Consider the following 16,916-nt stretch of genomic DNA (forward strand, 5'->3'; position numbering starts at 1 on the left):
TCAGTCTGCCCGTGCCTTTGGAGGGCACCGGTAGCCTAAAGGGTTAATTGCTTGGCCCTTTTCTGCCCTACACCACACCCCAAGCCTCGCAGATGTTATCATTCAATGGTGTCATCTGAGGTCCCTCCTGCTTAGCCCCTCGCCGGGCTCCTCAATACTTTCAGCCCTTCCCTCTGGGCTCTCGGACCCTCCGGTCCAGCTCGCAGCCCCTCTTGGACTTGTGGACCCTCTAGTCCAGCTCTCAGCCCTTTTCTGGGCCTGTGGACCATCTGGTCTGACTTTTACTCGCTGCCTGGCTCCTGAACATCCAGGTCCAACACTCAGACACTCCTCCTGTCTTTAAACCTTCTTCGGTCTTGCTGTCTCTTAGCCCTGCTTTGTGTGCCTGCATCCCCTGATCACACACCTCTCAGGCCCAGGGCTTATGTAGCTCAAGCCCGGCCTGCTGCTGGTCAGGTGCATCCCTAATTAATCCCCTTTGCCACCTGCAAGCTGGCATCTTCTCTACCTCTGAAACGCCAAGGGGACAGGACAAAGCAGCCACGCGGGCTCCTGCTCATTCACTGCAGGTCACAAGTGTTCCCACCATCCTCTACCTCCCTTCTTCTTGGGCTAATTTCTCCCTGAGTTAAGCAGGGAACATGCTTTAGGGCTGTGCACATCTGCCCCCCACCCCTGCAAATCTTGGGGAATGGCTGAATATATACACAGAGGACAGGATTGAGCATGGACCCCGTTGCTGACACCCGGGGCTGCCGGGAACCCGTTGCTACTCCCAGACTCAGCAGAACCCAGGGTCTGCGATCCTGCACTGGGAAACCGCGTCTAACTCCACAACCCAGCAGTGGTGGGCCAAGCAGGTGCTCAGCCTGTGTGGGATGATCAGCCCTATAAAAAAAGGCCTGGCTCTTGGTCCATGAAAACTTCGGCCCCTATTCAGAACTGAACACAGACGTTGGCCACTGGCTGGCAAAGGGGACTGTCTCCACTTATATTAGCCAACAGAAAACAGATTCCAGCAATTAAATATCTGCTTATTCATTTGCGTGGGCCATGGGCACCCAGCTGCTGGCCTGGCCATGGGTAGAGCGTAGGTCCCCAGTCCATTCAGGCTGTCCCGGGGCTGCACTGCTGCCCCCTCCCTGGGTCTGCAGATGGGGCCTGTCCCCGGTCCTGACTCCATATGGCATTGATTTGACCCTGAGCAGAGGGGCAAGACCTTTTAGCAAGGTCAGGTCATTTTCCAGTAGCTCTTGTCATCTGCTCCTCCCCACAGCAGGGGAACAGGTGTGTGGGAGCCCCCTCTGCAGTGCCTGCTCCAGCTCTGCACAGATACCCAGCCCAATGCACAGGTGAATCCCAATGTGAGCATCCAGCCTTGCACAGAAGATGTCCTTCCCTCTCTGAGCTCCCAGGCAAATCCAGAGAGAAGCCATGGAGCAGAAAGGCACGATCACAGGCATCCCATCTGCAGGCTCTTTCATGGCCATGGAAATCTACCCCATGTACCCATGCTACCCAGGGTAAGCAAAGCAAAGCATCTGTTGGTGTGCCACTCTCAGCGCCTTAAGGAGACAGGTGAGGCCAACCTCCACCCTGATCCTCCAACAAGGGGTGTTGGGAATGAGGAAGAAGATGAAGATGGCCGGGATGCCCGAATGCCTCAGACTTGAAACCCCTGCATGCCTGTGCTGTGACACCAGTGCCAGGGTAGCGAGTGGCTGTGGGGCATTTGCACACTGGATGTTGAGCAGCCAGGCATTGCAACAGCCAGACATCACTCGGATGTAGGCTGCAGTCTGGTCTGACCTGGCCTGAATGAGGAAAGCTCTGCATGGGAGCTGGGTATAATAGGCTGGCCTGCCACGCGGTGCTGGGACTGAGCCCAGTGCTCTAGATGACCCACCAGGCTGCTTTGTAACTGGCAGTGGCTCCCAGCTCTGTGAGCTTCTTCCACTCCAGGCCTCCTTGTTTGAGGTCTCGGAGGCAGTCTGGCCTCAAGGGAAAGGGGCAGGTAACTCCAGAACAGGCGGGCTGCTGTGGGCATTGCCCAGCCCAGGCAGGATGACAGTGCCTGTGTCCCACTCAGGCTCCAGGCAAACAAAGCATGACTGGATAACAACCTCTAGGCATGAGACATGAGGCCCCAGAGAGGGTGGGAGCAGGGACCCCTCAGCAGCCCTTCATTGCCTCACAGAGGCAGGCAGCCAGGAGGATGGGAGTGGAGATGGAGGGGGCCTGCAGAGCCAGGATTAGAGCCAGCACTGGGCGGCTCCCAGCCACAGTTTCTCTCCCCAGGCCACGGGCTGCCTATCTGCTCCTCTCCATGCCCTGCCATGCACAGCCTGGCTGCTTTTATCTCCTTTAATAGCCCGTGGATGGCTGTGAGGAGACACGTCCAAAGTGGCTGCTACGTCTCCTGTGAGGCACGGCCCCCCGGTCCTGCCCCGGCGGCGGGCTGGGAGCCCTGCTCCGGCAGCACGGCCGGGTTGGCGCGCAGCAGCAGGGCCCGGGTGCCGGGCAGGACCCCGCCAGGGTAGACGGTCTCGCTGCCCAGCAGCAGGTTGCGAGGTAAACCAAGGCTTCGCCTTTGATGCGCTTGATGCGCAGTTTCTGCCGCAGCATGCGCTCGAGCTGGTCCACGGGGAAGTGCAGCTTCTGCGGGGACGCCCGGGACATGGCCTGCGCCTGGGACGTCTCGCTGGCCGTGTCCTGCCGGGACATGAGTGCGAATCCCTGCAGCAAAGCCGTGTCCCCGGCCGTGTCCAGCAGCGAGAGGCCAGCTGCGCTGGGCCCGGCCGAGCCTCGCCCATGGTGGAGCGGGAGGAAGGAGGGAGGAAGACAACATTCCGGTCAGCCGCATATGGACCAATCGGGAGAGCGATCCTTTATGAGGTCACGGAGGGACCCCATCTCTCTGTGATGTCACTGTCGTGTGAGGGCCGTGGGCAGGCGAAGGGAGGTCTTTCTCCACCAGCTCTGCTCCTTCCCTCACGTCTCATTGCACCCGCGCCCGTCGTGTCCGGAGGGGTGGGAAGGTGCCACCTTCCACCAGCCAGAGTGTCCTGCCCAGGCGGCACGGCTGGGTGCCGTCCCTGGACACCCCTGTCCAACACGCCCCTCCGCAAACAGCTGGACAGGACCCAGCAGCAAACAGACCCAGAGGACGGCGTCTTCCCTCCCCGGAGCTCCACAACGGTGGGTGCGTCCTGGGCCGGGTCCTTCCATATCCCTAAACACCTGAGATCACAACACGCCTGTCCTCTCCATCAGCCTCCCAAAGCCCAGGCAGACCTGTGCCTGCTGCTGCTGAGCTGGGGACCTAAGGGTAAAGGAGCAGTCATTCTGGCTGAGGAGTCATGAGTGATCCCTTGTTTGCTATGGCTGGGCCTCAGCCCCTCCAGCCTGATGGCTGTCCAGCTCAGGCCAGCATCAAGCTCTCTGCTGTAACCCTGGGCAATCTCATGTGAGGCTCAGCATCCCCTGCTGTGTGTGCAGGACCCTGGCCCCAAGGTCTTGCTTTGCAGCCAGGAGCTGTCAGGTTTTGCTGTTAACACAGAGAACCCAAACTTTGTGGAGGAGGCTGCCAGGCTATCGTCCATGGCTCTCCCAGGGTCATTCCATCTTGCAGACAGCGGCTGCATGCTCACCCTTGGCTGCAGGGGGTGCGGTAGGTTTCTTTTAAATTGTCATTTATTAACAAACTTTAAATGTAACCTCTGAAGATATACCCAGTCCCTCACAATACAGGTAAGCATAGACAGCTGGCTTCCATCACCCATGCTCCCCTAACCAAGTCGGCGTCCACACTGGTGCATGTCTCCTGCCAGGAGTCACTCTCTGGCATCCTCCAGTCCGACCTGGAGAGAACAAGGACCAGGGATCCTCTTCCCTCAGCCCTTGGCATCGGCCCCAGGCGCCGTGATAGAGCCCGCGGGTCTCTGCCGGGGCGGTTGGGGCTGGGCTCGGTTCGTGCCCAGGTGATGTGCGGATGACGCCACCTCCCCTGGCTGCTTTGCACAGCAGCTCTCCCACCTGTGCGGTGCGGCGCGGCGCAGCAAACCAAGCCCAGGGCTGTAGAGGAGCATCCCCAACACAGCCCTCCTGCCTTCCCTGCCAGGACACCCCGCTTCCCCTTCCCAGGCTGCTCCAGCCCCAAAACCCTTTCCACATGTCCTTGTGAAGCTTTCCTACAGTTAAACATCAGGTGTCATTTTAAATGTGGGGTGACATGGCTGCAGCGACATGTGTCGGGTGAAGCCAGGCTGCCTTCACTCGGTTCCTGTGGCGCAGGGCCAGGGTCAAGCTGAGCCCAAACTACCCGCACCTATTTCCGTCCCAGGAGCAGCTCCACAGGGTGTGGGGCTGAGGCAGCGGGATGTGATGCTGGGCCTGCGGCTGCCCTGTGTGTTGTCGGCTGCAGAAACGGGCATCCCTGGGCCACCTTGCCTCAGTGGCTGCACGACCCAGAGTGACCGTCAGCTGTTTAGAGACAGGCGTCTGCTCTGGGCTAGCTAACCTGGTGCAAGGGACGTGTCCACAATCTCCAAGTGAAAGCTGCCATCTGTGTAGTGCCCTCGCGGGCCCGCTCAGGGACCGCACCAGCCCGTCTCTGCTCTGCTCTGCTCTGCTCTGCTCTGCATGCAGCCCATGGGCTTGCACTCTCTGCAGGGAAGGGGGAAGCTGAGTGGTGGGGACGTAGTCCTGAATGCGCACGCACGCACGCATGCACGCACACACTGTCCACTACAAGGTTGGTTCCCAGCAGCCGTCACTGGACCCATGTATCGCAGCCCCTTGCTCTGAGCAGAGCAGCTGGAGGCGTCCCAGTGGAAGGCCCTTCCGCCCTGCACACACCGCTCCACATCCATCCCCAAAATGCGCCCACTCGGCCGGTCCCCGGCTGGGTCACGGCACCTCCGGCAGGTGGAGCTTGAGGTGCTTGCTCAGCTTGTTCTGGCGGTGGTAGCGCCGGTCGCAGCGGGGGCAGGCGAAGGGCACCTCGCCCGTGTCCCGCTTGGTCCGGAAGATCTTCAGGCACTCGGGGCAGGTGGGGCGCGGGGCCGTGTGGGTTCGCTCGTGCTTGCGGCGCTGGGCGTCTCGGCGGAACCGGCGCCCGCAGGCGTAGGGCCGCACGGTGCTGTGTGTCCTCTCGTGTTCGGTCAGGGTGCTGCGGGTACTGAAGCGCTGCCCGCACCGGGCGCAGGGGTATGGGCGCTCCCCGGTGTGCGTGCGCAGGTGCTTCTCCAGCCCATGCTTGCGGAGGAATCGGCGCCCGCAGTCCGGGCAGGCGTGGGGCCTCTCCCTGGTGTGGATGCCCTGGTGCGAGGCCAGGCCTGGCAGGAGCCGGAAGCCCTTCCCGCAGTGGGCACAGGAGAAGGGGCGCTCGGCCGAGTGCACGTGCCGGTGGATGGCGAGGCGGGAGGCGGTGGCGAAGCCCTTGCCGCAGTGGGAGCAGTGGTGGGGGCGCTGCCCCGCCGGCCTGCAGCAGTGGTAGCGCAGCCCATCCCGCGTGGTGAAGCGGCGCCCGCAGTGGGGGCAGGTGCAGGGGCCCCCCCCGGCGTGGTGGCCCCGCACATGGGTCCGCAGCACCTTGCACGTGGCGAAGCGCTTGCCGCAGTGATCGCAGCCGTGCGGGCGCTCGCCCGAGTGCAGCAGCTGGTGCTGGGCCTGGGCGAGGCGCTGGGCGAAGTGGCGCCCACACTGCGAGCACCGAAAGGGCCGTGTCCCCGTGTGCACGGCCTGGTACGTGCGCAGGTTGGCCTGCTGGGTGAAGCGCCGGCCACACCGGGGGCAGGCGAAGGGGCACTCGCCCGTGTGGGTGCGGCGGTGGGCTGCCAGGTGGTGCAGACGCCGGAAGCCCTTCCTGCAGGCCTCGCAGGCATACGGCCGCTCGCTTGTGTGCAGACGCCGATGCGTCGCCAGGTTCTGCCGGCGGGGGGGGGGCGCTCCCCGCTGGCCCCCGGGCTCTTGTGGGCCCCCGGGCCCGGGCGGGCAGGGCTGCCGGCGGCTGGGCTCGGCCCATCAGTCTCGGTCAGGGATGCTTGAGCTTTCAGCGTCAAGGACAAGGGCCCTCGAGCCTCCGCATCTCCCTGGGAGCCAACCCGATGCCTCTGCCTCTCCGCTCTCCTCCTGGACCGTTTCCCTGAGGGCAGAAAGGGAGAAATTCAGAACATGTCGAAATATTACATATTTGCGAACAACCAGTATGTGACTATTATGCTTGATTTTCTACTAAAGTTATTTTAATATATTTTATAGTTATTTAAAAGAAAGGGGTGGAGGGTGGGGGGGCAAGGGTTTTTTTTTTAGATTGTTATAGACTGCTTGTCAACAAGTGGCTTTCATCTGGCGATTGTGAATAGCTTTGATTTCACTGTTACAGGACATGTCTACATGAGATGCTTAACGTGCAGTCGACTGATTGAGCGCATATTGCACCGTCACTGCAAAAACGATGCTATTATGCTAATGTGCAGTAGTATTAGTCTAGTGTATACTAACCATCGTGAAAACACGTGTGGTGCGCTAATGCGCAGTAGAGCAGCCTACTTGGTGTTTATTTAGTACTGCCTTTTGCAAATACTCAGTTGAATGTGCAGTAGGCACTGTACATTAATGAATGTATAGACGTGCCCACAGAGTAGGAAAAAGCTTTTATTACTCTGGCAGACATATAAACGCCAGACTTATGATATAAGGTAAATTTAATGTTAGTGTTTCTTGTATTTTATATTTATTTTTATTTATTTTTTCTCTTCCCCCTCATGATCTTTTTAAGAGTGTGCAGGACAGTGTGCTCCGAATACATGGGAGAGTGCTGGTATTGCAAACGGTGGAGGTATGTAGTTCAATGTTGTATGTCTGATTTAAAGGAACTGGCAGATTGCCAGCTATACAAAAGAAGTTGAATACAGAAGATAAAGTAATTGAGACTGGCCAGTCCTATAATGTGTGCATCTTGGAGTGTTTCAGGGCTTAATGGCCAGATCTAAAAAATGAAACTATTGTCTTTCCTTAAAAAAACAGGGCTGATCGAGCTATGCTCCAAAATACTCTTCTGGCAGGAGGGAAATAGCAAAAAAACAGGTCACGTGCTGGGTTGGGTTAGGGTAGCAACCTCTAGTGTATATAATACAACAGTCACCCGCGGTTCATATCTGAGTGTCCAAATGCAGACAATCCAGCACTGTATCCTTTTTTTTTTAATCTTGTAAAGCTCTCTAAATTTGGGAAATACCTGTATACTTTGGGGGAGACAGGCAGAGTCGTTCCATTGATAGGTCTCCTGCCCCTCTTTTTACAAAATCTCCTTCTAGGATAGTTATTAAAACTTACACGTTGGACCTGGGTTTAGTACATATTTGGCAAACAGTGGGAGCACCTACATGACTGCTTTAATGCACATTAATCTATTTTAATGCGCATTAAGCCATCACCAAAAAAATATGCGCTTTTGCTAACGTGCATTCAAATAGGCAGGATCAGCCCTGACTGACCGATCCCAGCCAAGTGTCTGTTCAACCTGCTCTTCAAAATTTCCATGGAGGGGGATCCCACACCTTCTCTAGGTGCCTGTTTCAATGCTTGACCATCCTCAGAGGCAGGAAGTTCCTCCTCATTTCCAAACTAAATGGCTCCTGCTGCACCTGGAGACCATTGCTCCTAATCCTGTCCCTTACAGCCACAGAGAAAAGCCCATCTCCACCCTCTCCGTCATCGCCCTTCAGGGATTTGAAGACTGTGATCAAATCCCTCCTCAGTCTTCCCTTCTCCACAATAAATCCCATCTCAAGCAAAAGCTTTGGTGGCCTCCGTGCTTGTCCCCGATGCAGGGAGCCTCCCCGGGGGTTTGCCGGCCGGGGGACCTGCCCTGGCCACGGCTGGGACCACTCACCCGTGGAAGCGCTGGCAGGGACTGCGCCCCGCTCCGAGTCCTGCTGCTCGGGGCCGTGCAGCTCTGCCCCCCGCTTGAGCCTGGAGACAAGCTCTGGTTTGGCAGCTTCCTGGCCTGTTGCATAGACAGAGACTGACATGGGTCTGGTCCGAGCTGGCCCCTCGGGGCTGCACACCCCACCCGTCTCCCTGATTTGGGGGGACAATCGCCCACATGCTCCCTCCTGCGGGTGTTGGCTAATGCACGCCAAGCTACTGCTAGAGAGGACGTGGGTGGCACAGAAGGGGGCTGCTGGACATCGTGTCCCCCATGCTCCCGGGGGTCCACACCAGCTCAGAGCCCACGGCACGGCCAAGGCTGCCAGGACGCCGTGTCCCCCGCACCCCGGCCCTGCTTACCGAGCTGGGCGAGGCGCTCGTAGTTCTCCATCATGACGGCACGGTACAGCTCCTGCTGCCACGGCGCCAGCATCTCCCACTCCTCCCGGGAGAAACGGATGGCCACGTCCTCAAACCTCACCGGCCCCTGGAAGATCACAAGTGTCACACTCAGCACGAGTCTGTGCCACGAGGGGTGTTCCCTGCGTGCACAGCCGGAGGGCAGCGACTTGTCACGGGGACTTGGAGCCACCACGATCACAGCATCGCACGTCATACTGCGGTCCCGGAGGCGTAAAGGGGCCTCCCCACCCCACGCTCTGCTTTTTGGGCGGCTCACGGGGACACTGTGTAGTACTGTGGGCCTCGGCAGATTTTCAGCTGCTGCGTATGCTACCCCCCGCCACGAACTTGCTGCACCCAGAGGCCAAATTTCCTGAAAGAAAGGAAAACTGAGAAATCTGAACAAAGATTTGGGCTTCCTTAAGAAGCGCCTTTTAGCTGGAGAACCGGAAATCCAGAGTCAGGAAAGAGCAGTGTGTGTATGAGCCCTCCTGCTGTTGCTGCAAAACCAGCAATTAGAAACCAAGCGTTACACCAGTGAAGAGCGGACATAGCTTCTCGTTTCCACCAACTGCTGTCTATGGAGCGCGGAAAAATGATAAGAGAAGCTAAAGGCATCGTAGGGGGGAAAAAAATCCCTTGGGTGGCAGGAGTAAGGACAACCGCGAGGAACGCAAGTGCATTCGAGTGTAAGCAGTCCTAGCAAAGTCACATCTCGGGACGCTAGTAAGCAATCTTTGCATTCTCCTATGCCTAAGGAAGGGTGTGTGCACCCGAAAGCTTGCAAACATCTCGTTGGTCTAATAAAGGATATCACCTCTGCCATGAGTTCCGATTCCTTTTGACATTGGTAAGGCTTTCAAACACCGTCCACGTGACAGTGTCATAGAAACAAGCACGATCTAGGTGTAACTATCACGGCGCGGGTGCACGACGGGGAGGGGTGGGAAGAGGGCACCTGAAGGGAAGTCCAGTTGGGGTTCCTCTTAGTCAACATTTTCATTAACAACTCGGACATCTGAAGAGACAGCACTGGGCAAAACCTGTACGAGACACCAAGTGAGGAGGGTGCAACAAGCTTGGGAGATCAAAATCAGATTTTTTTTTTTTCCTGACACCAAAATTCAAAAAGAAAATCACCAAGGTGAGATTCAGTAGAGAGCAGTGCAAAGTGCTGCGCTGGGGAAGGAGAAATCCACTGAGCAGACACAGGGGCAGGGGCACGTGGCCAGGCCGCAGGCCAGCAAAAGAGCAGCCGGGGTCACAGCAGATCACCACCCGCGTGGCGGGGCAGTCGGCAGCTCTTGCAAGAAATGCCTGGCCTCGATCTGCGACCCGGTGCCGGGAGCGTCGGACGTTGGGCACAGGAGAGAACTGTTGCACTCTCTGCAGTGCCAGCGAGGCTGTATCTGGAGGGTCGCGTCCCGTTTTGGAGGCACTGAAAGAAAAGAAATCTGCCGACGAACTGGAGCGTGCAGAGGAAAGCACCAGGAATCAGAAGAGGTTCATCACGTGAACCACGAAGAAGAGTTCACGGATCTGTGCTGCCTTCCTCTGCAAGAGAGGATGGACAAGGGACACAAAACCATCTGGGGAGCACCGATCCACCGCTGTCCCGGGCCACGGCGGGAGGGACGCGTCAGCAGGATCTGCAGCAGAGCGTTAGGTAGGAAACGCCTGCGGTGCCCCTGGAACAGGCAGCGCCCAGGATGGGGATCCTGCCTCGGAGCCTGGCCCGACTGGTGGGGCTGGGGGACCTCATGACCCCAGCCTGCCCCGCGTTTCTAGGGGCCTGTGTGCCAGACCCGTTACGGCGTGTTCTGCGTCACTGCTATGGGCGCTGCAGGAAGTCCTCTGGCTCCTTCGTGCCACGCTGGGGAGGCAGCCGGATGATGCCCTTGCAGCAGAGCAGATGCTTCCCCGTCCACCAGCAGTCATGGGGGGCGACATTGATGCCCAGCTCTGCTGCGGGCCCAGTCTGCAGGGAGGGAGCCTGGTGCCTCGCTGCACTGCGATGGGTCCTGCCCCGGGCACGGGGACACCACAGTGCAAAGCATGCAAAAATGCGAGCTCAGGGGCCAGGACCCATCAACGGGGCACAGGAGGCTCTGGCTGGGAGCATCACCCCAGCCTCAACACCCTGCTCCAAACAGGACCATGCACCTGGCTGGGCACCTCCGCTCCAGGCCAGGCGGAAGGCACAGCTGGGCACAGCTGGGCGGGGACAGGAGCTGCCAGCTGCAGCTGGCCTGGCCCGTGCCCATCCATCCTGGTGCCAGTGCATCCTACCTGGGCAGGGGCCATGGCCAGGGCCCGGGACAAGGCACCTCCTCCTGGCCCTCCTCTTCCTAGCGCCACCTCCTCCAGCTGCAGCTGCCGGGACCTGGGAGGGGATGTCGCTCCTTATTCCTGGTCCATGCGGGAGCCCGGGATGCTGCCCCAGCACCAGCTCAGCTCGGCTTCTTCTGCAGGCCCACGAGCCTAATGCACAGCACAGGGGTGGAAGGAGCTCACATCCCCGCCAAGCCCCTGCTCCTGCTCCAAGCAGCTAGATCTGCCCAGCCCCAGCTAGATCTGCACGAGGGGAGGGCTAGGATCCAGAGTGACTGGACACATTGGAGGATTGGACCAAAAGACATCTCACGAGGTTCAACAAGGACAAGTGCAAAGTCCTGCCCTTAGGGCAGAACAATCCCATGCACCGGTACAGGCGGGGGGTGACGGGCTGGGCAGCAGCTCTGCAGAAAAGGACCTGGGGGGACAGGGGACAAGAAGATGGAGATGTGCCAGCAGTGTGCCCTCGTTGCCAAGAAGGCTAAGGGCACCCTGGGCTGCATTGGCAGGAGCGTTGCCTGCAGATGGAGGGCAGCGATTCTTCTCTCTTCAGCCCTGGGGAGGCCACATCTGGAGTCCTGTGTCCAGCTGTGGGCCCCCCACTACAGAAAGGATGTGGAAAAATTGGAGAGAGTCCAGTGGAGGGCAATGAAAATGGTTGTGGGGCTGGGGGACAGGACTTGTGAGGTGAGGCTGAGGGAAATGGGCTGATTGAGTCTGCAGAAGAGAAGACTGAGGGGTGTTGAACAGCAGCCTCCAACTCCCTGTCGGGGGCTTGCAAAGAGGACGGAGCTGGGCTGTTCTCAGTGGGGGCAGATGGCAGAACAAGGAGCAATGGGCTCAAGCTGCAGCAAGGGAAGTTGAGGTTGGATATTAGGAAAAATGTTGTCACTAGGAGGGTGGTGAAGCACTGGAACAGGCTCCCCAGAGAGGTGGTGGAGTCTCCATCCCTGGAGGTGTTGAAGACCCAGGTAGACAAAGCCTTGGCTGGGATGGTGTAGTTGGGGCTGGTCCTGCTTGGAGCAGGGGGTTGGACTAGATGTCACCTCCTGGGGTCCCTTCCAGCCCTCATCGTCTATGAGTCAATGATCCTACCCCTACCCCTTCTCACAGTGAGCTCCTGGATGAAGAGCATCACCCTAGGGCAGCTGTTCTCCTTTCCCCTCACTCCTCTCATTGATCAACACCCTCCCCGCAGTGAAGAACAGGACACAGGAGCCCAGCAGCAGTTACATCTGTGCCCAGCATGGAGGTGCCACCATCACCCTGCACCTGCTCCATATTCCCATTTATACATCCAAGCGTCATGTTAGGTTTCCTGGCCACAGCACAGCGCTGGGCTCTGGTCTGTGGCAGTACTTGCCACGCGTCCACGTCCAGATAGACCCCTAGCCTGTATGCGCACACCGCTTGCTTTGTTCCTAGGCATGACCCTGCACTGGGCTGTAGTAAGACGCATACAGCTTGTGTGAGTTGAGCAGGACAACCCAAGGAGCTCGCGCTGCACCAGCAAGGGACCCATCTCCTCCATGACCGCTATGGCGAGCCAGGCAGGAGGCGCTCCTGATTTGAGCCGCCCACCTCACTGCGCCCGAGCACCGTCCAGGCTCCGAGTGCCTCCCTGGGGTGCCTCCCGTGCGGCCGACCCCTTCCCCGGAGCACACCCGCTAGCCTGGGGGTCCCGCTGCCACCATCCAAGGCTCTGGACTCACTTCTGGCTCTGCGCACCTTGGAGAACACAGGCCTGATCGTCCAATGGGTCCTAGACCCAATACAGGCACTTGGGGCACTTCCCCAAGTCAGGGGCTTAATAGGAAAGTCTCCCTTAGTCCACAGACCTAAGGGGCCTCCTTGGCATAATTTAGTCCCACCCCTCAATAAGTCTCCACACCGGTCACAAAGGAGAACTTTATTGATGACAGGGGTAGGGCGGAAACAGGGTAAAAGGTAGAGCAATATCAGAGCAATATCAGAGGAATATCAGAGGAATCCCATAGAGCAAACCAGGGTGGCTGAGGTAATGTTCGGAGTTGGATTAGTTGACTCACTTGCATCGTCCAGAGGTGGTTGGAGTTTCCTCTGGAGGCAGGGCACTCTTGCAGCATGCGGTGATGAGGAGAGAGCCAGGTTCAGATGGTGAAGCTCCTCTCCCAGTTTCAGATTCACCTGGATGACCTCATGGCTAATGGCCACCTTCTTCCTGGCCCGGGCCTTTAAATAACCTTTCTGACCTCAGCAGCCCGGTCCAATCGAAGCTGCCAGTGCTGGCCACTCGCCAACCAGTTTAAAAAGCATCATGGGTCACCTGGGCCGGTGAGCGGGGCTTTCCCCCCACCCAGGTGACCAGAGCATCCACACCGGAGGCACCAGGCTTTTGTGATCCCCTGCCCTGAGGGATTCAACCCCAGCCTCTCACGCTGGCAGAGACAGACTTCTGGAGAGGGGCACAGACGGTGGCATTTCTGCCACAACCACCACTCCCAGTCTGTGTGTCACCCCCCCAACTGCATCAGCAGCCATTTCAGGCTTTCTTCCAGATGGCTGATCAAAAGGTTTAAAAAAGCACCAGGTCTAGAGCCAGTCCCTATGGAAACGTACCTGTTGGGTGCTGAGGTCCTGCATACGATCACCTGTCTGACGCCGTGTGCCCTGTTGGCACCCGGCAGCAGCACCTGGGTGGGCCACGAGCACCCCGAGGGCATGCTGCTGCTGCTGCTGACAGCAGGGGCTGTGCACCATGGGGGGGAAGTGTGGGGGATCCCCACACCCCCCACATACCTGCACTCTGCACTCCCGCCAGCCCCAGCCCCAAGCTCCCCTCCCTCCTCAGCCCCCTTCGCTTCCCTGCCAGCTTGGGTCTACTGGTGCCAGCTAGCCACCGAACCCAAACCTGCAGGCCCAGCCTGCTGCCGGAGCAGCAAGAGCAACCAGTGCAGCGCAAGCCCTTCAATGCCTCTTCTCCAGTGGGAGGTCGCGGCACCACGAGAACGGCCTTACGCTCTGTGTTCAAAAGCAGGTTTACTGTTCGGCCGCGTCTACCCTGCCTGCTCGCTGACCCGGGGACTACTCCCCAAAACAAGCCTTGCTCCTACTTCTGCTCCATGCATGCCCAAGGAGGGCAATTAGGCATTGCAAGGGGCTCAGAAGGGTCCTGACTGCATTCCCCAGAGACAGGCAGCTTGAGAGCGGTCCCAAGACACGCTAGCTCCCAGGCCAGCACCTGGTAGATCCACTTCCAAAGCCAGGGCTTTGCCCAAGGCTCAGGACAAGCTGACCGTGATGCTCAGGGAAAGCAGCGTGTGGAGGAAGCCAGCCCCTTGCAGCCTGCACAATGTGTTCAAGTCTGAATTTATTATTAAAAATCAAGTATCTACGGCTGCCAAGGGAACCGGCGCTTTGCAGATAGCACAGAAACGCATCCCCTGCCCCGGAGGGCTCACAGTCTAAACAGTACAGGCTAAAAGGGGGAAACACAGGGCTTAAGAGCAGTAATTAAAAACCAAACCACTAAGGAACTGGCTCATGTACCTGTACTAGATAAAATCAGAGCCAGGCCTTCGTGTGTCAGAAGTCCTGTACTGCTACCTGCGAGGAGCGGTTCTCCTCTAGCACAAGTGGCAGAAACAGCCGTGTCAGGAAGACGCAGGCTCTGCCCGCTGCCTTGCAGCGACCCAGGCTGGCTGGGGTGTCTTGTGACAAGCACAAAGCCCTCGCAGCTCGGGGACTGCAATATTCGGAGGGGTGGGAGACAAAGGTGAGATGAAAGCTCAGGGCTGCACAGCCAGGGCACGAGACCGTGCTGGGAGGAAGGGCCAGGGGCCTCCCAGCCCAAGCAGAGCTGCTGCAGCCTGAGACGCAAACCTCCAGCGGCACAGGAGGTGAAGCCGTCACGAACCGGGTTCGAAAGCTGCTCCCAGGCAAACCTGGGCCAAATGCAGCTTGGCTGGGCAGTGAGAATGGGCCCGCGTTGGGTCAGTGACACTTTTTAGGTATGACGTACAGGGGAAAGCCTCTGTAAGCGCTCTCAAGAAGCTGGATTATGGCTTCCTCCCGCAAGTTCCCCGGTCTTCCCCTTTTCCTCTCCCTCAGACGACCCTCAAGGGGCTCCCCCATGTCTGTCTGCATGCAACAGCCTGGTGTCTGCACAAGCGGCGAGTCAACTCACCCGAGCCCCAGTTAGGGACTCAAACCTGAGCTAGGAAAGGACAAGACGGTTTCTAACCCCAGATTCAAGGTGATGTGGATCAGCCTACAGCAACCACCTAAAACACGGCACAACCCAGGTAATAATTTTAGTTTCGATGCAGCGGGAAGTGAAGTGTTTGGGCACCTTGCCAAACACATCTGAGCAGCTGGGAAGCGCTCATGCGGTGGCATAACAGAAACGATCCCCGAAGACGAGAGCAAAAGAACAGAACGGACGGCCTGATGCACCGTGAGCTGCGCAGGGGGAACAAAGGCAGGGGGAAATAATGAACCGACAAGTCAGCCGAACAGAAGCGTTAAGATCTGGGCAAACCGACGGAAGAGGGGGCAACCAGGGCTGTCAGCGAAGGCAGGAAGAAACTCGAGGAGCGTTTTAGTGTAACACGAGCACCGCCTTCCCGCTAAGCAACTGTCTTTCCCTTCGATTCGATCGGTTGTCTCTTCAGCAGACAACAGGTGCGCCGAGTGCTGTCTCCTCGTCAGGGTAGAGAGGCACCAGGACGAAGGCTGCGGGCGGTCGTCCTAGCGCAAGCAGAGTTTCTCCAGTCTGCAGTGGGATCACTCCACACTGACGTCAGCGGAGCGGAGCGGAGCAAGTGGACTCTGGCTCGGCCGTGTTAATCTTAGCAAATTAGGTCTTTCTTTATGTCCTGAGAAGGGGCTGGGCTGACTCAAGCTCCAGGACGGCTGCGGCGAGAGCAGCGAAAGCTTCGCGAGTCTGTCCTGCCAGTACACCTCTCCCCAGGTAAGGAGGGGCTGCCCTGCCCTCAGCCATCGACCTGCCTCTCTTCCGCCAGGATCCCGGCACCCGAGCAGAGACCGAGCCTCGGCGCACGGCGCGTGCTCCACGACCTGAGAGGCTTTGTGAACCCGTGTGCCACGGGACTAAGCGACCTGCAGAACTGCCCGCTGCAGGATCTCTCAAGAGACGCCAGCTTCATCGGGATCAATCCACTCGCTCTCTTGACACCACAGCCATCTAATGTTTTTACTTGAAAACTATTTTCCCGGGGGATCCTACAGGCTCCAGGCTGCTGGCCGTGGGGCAGGGCAGCCCCAACCCTGCCTAGGGACATGTTCTTCCAAGCACCCTTCACACCGGAGCGGGTGTTTGCTCCCGCTCTGGCTAGAAGAAGACGTTGCCCAGCAAAGCCTCGCGCCCGCTGGGCACGCAGGCCCGCTCCCGCAGGTGGATCTTCTGGTGCTGCAGCAGGTGCTGCTTCTGGGTGAAGCTCTTGCCGCACTCAGCGCACGGGTAGGGGCGCTCCCCGGTGTGGATGCGCTGGTGCCGGATGAGGTCTGAGGGGTGGGTGAAGCTCTTGCCACAGTAGGTGCAGGTGAGGGCCCCCGTGCCGCGCCCTGCGTGCATGCGCTGGTGCGTGACGAGGGTCTTCTTTTGGGAGAAGCACTCCTGGCACCGGTTGCACTTGTACGGCCGCTCCCGCCCGGCGCCCCTCTGGCTCGGCCTGTAGCCAGGTTTGAGGCCAAAGCTCTTCATGCACTTGGGGCTGCCGTAGGGCCTGTCCGCCAGCTGCCCCCGCGGGTGGGTCTTCAGGCCGTGGCTCTGCCGAAAACTCTCCTCGCACTCCCCGGGGCTGTAGGCGCCCGCTCCTGGGGGCACCCGGGGGTGCGGCGCGTAGTACTGCTTGAAGGTGAAGCTGTCGCCCCGGTCGGCCGGCTCCAAGCACTCCAGCCGGACGTGACCCCGCTGGTGCATTGCCAGGCTCTTCCTCAGCCGAAAGCCTTTCCCGCACTCCACGCACACAAAGGGCCTCTCCACGGGGCAGCCGCGCCGGTAGAAAGGGACGGCGTTGCTGTCGCCAAAACTACCTTCTGCAGGGATGGGCTCTGCCGGCCCGTCCTTCCCAGGGGGTCCGTGCTGCCCGACGGAGCTGCATGGGCCCTCCAAGGGCATCTCCTCGCAAGGACTCTGGAAAACCAGCTCCTCCGCCTGCCCAGACAGCGTTCGTTGCAGCTCCAGGTGTCTGAGACGCTCCTCGTGATCCCGCAGCTCAGTCCTGAACATGAGCCCGTTGTCC

General features: G+C 58.9%; 1 protein-coding gene across 2 annotated transcripts in view; it reads right to left on the reverse strand.

Annotated features, from left to right (window-relative positions):
* Window positions 1–12,826: 12,826 nt before the first annotated feature.
* The window catches only part of LOC102368074 (zinc finger protein 777-like), a 14,751-nt gene continuing 10,661 nt past the window's right edge, over window positions 12,827–16,916 (reverse strand). For both annotated transcript variants that reach the window (XM_025216561.1, XM_025216560.1), the window contains one exon: window positions 12,827–16,916. This exon ends at the window's right edge or, in 1 of these variants, runs on beyond it. In XM_025216561.1, the coding sequence (XP_025072346.1) occupies window positions 16,004–16,916 (913 nt within the window). In that variant the 3' untranslated portion in view covers window positions 12,827–16,003.

Source organism: Alligator sinensis, unplaced genomic scaffold (genome assembly GCF_000455745.1).
Source record: "Alligator sinensis unplaced genomic scaffold, ASM45574v1 scaffold524_1, whole genome shotgun sequence".
NCBI classification, from domain to species: domain Eukaryota; kingdom Metazoa; phylum Chordata; order Crocodylia; family Alligatoridae; genus Alligator; species Alligator sinensis.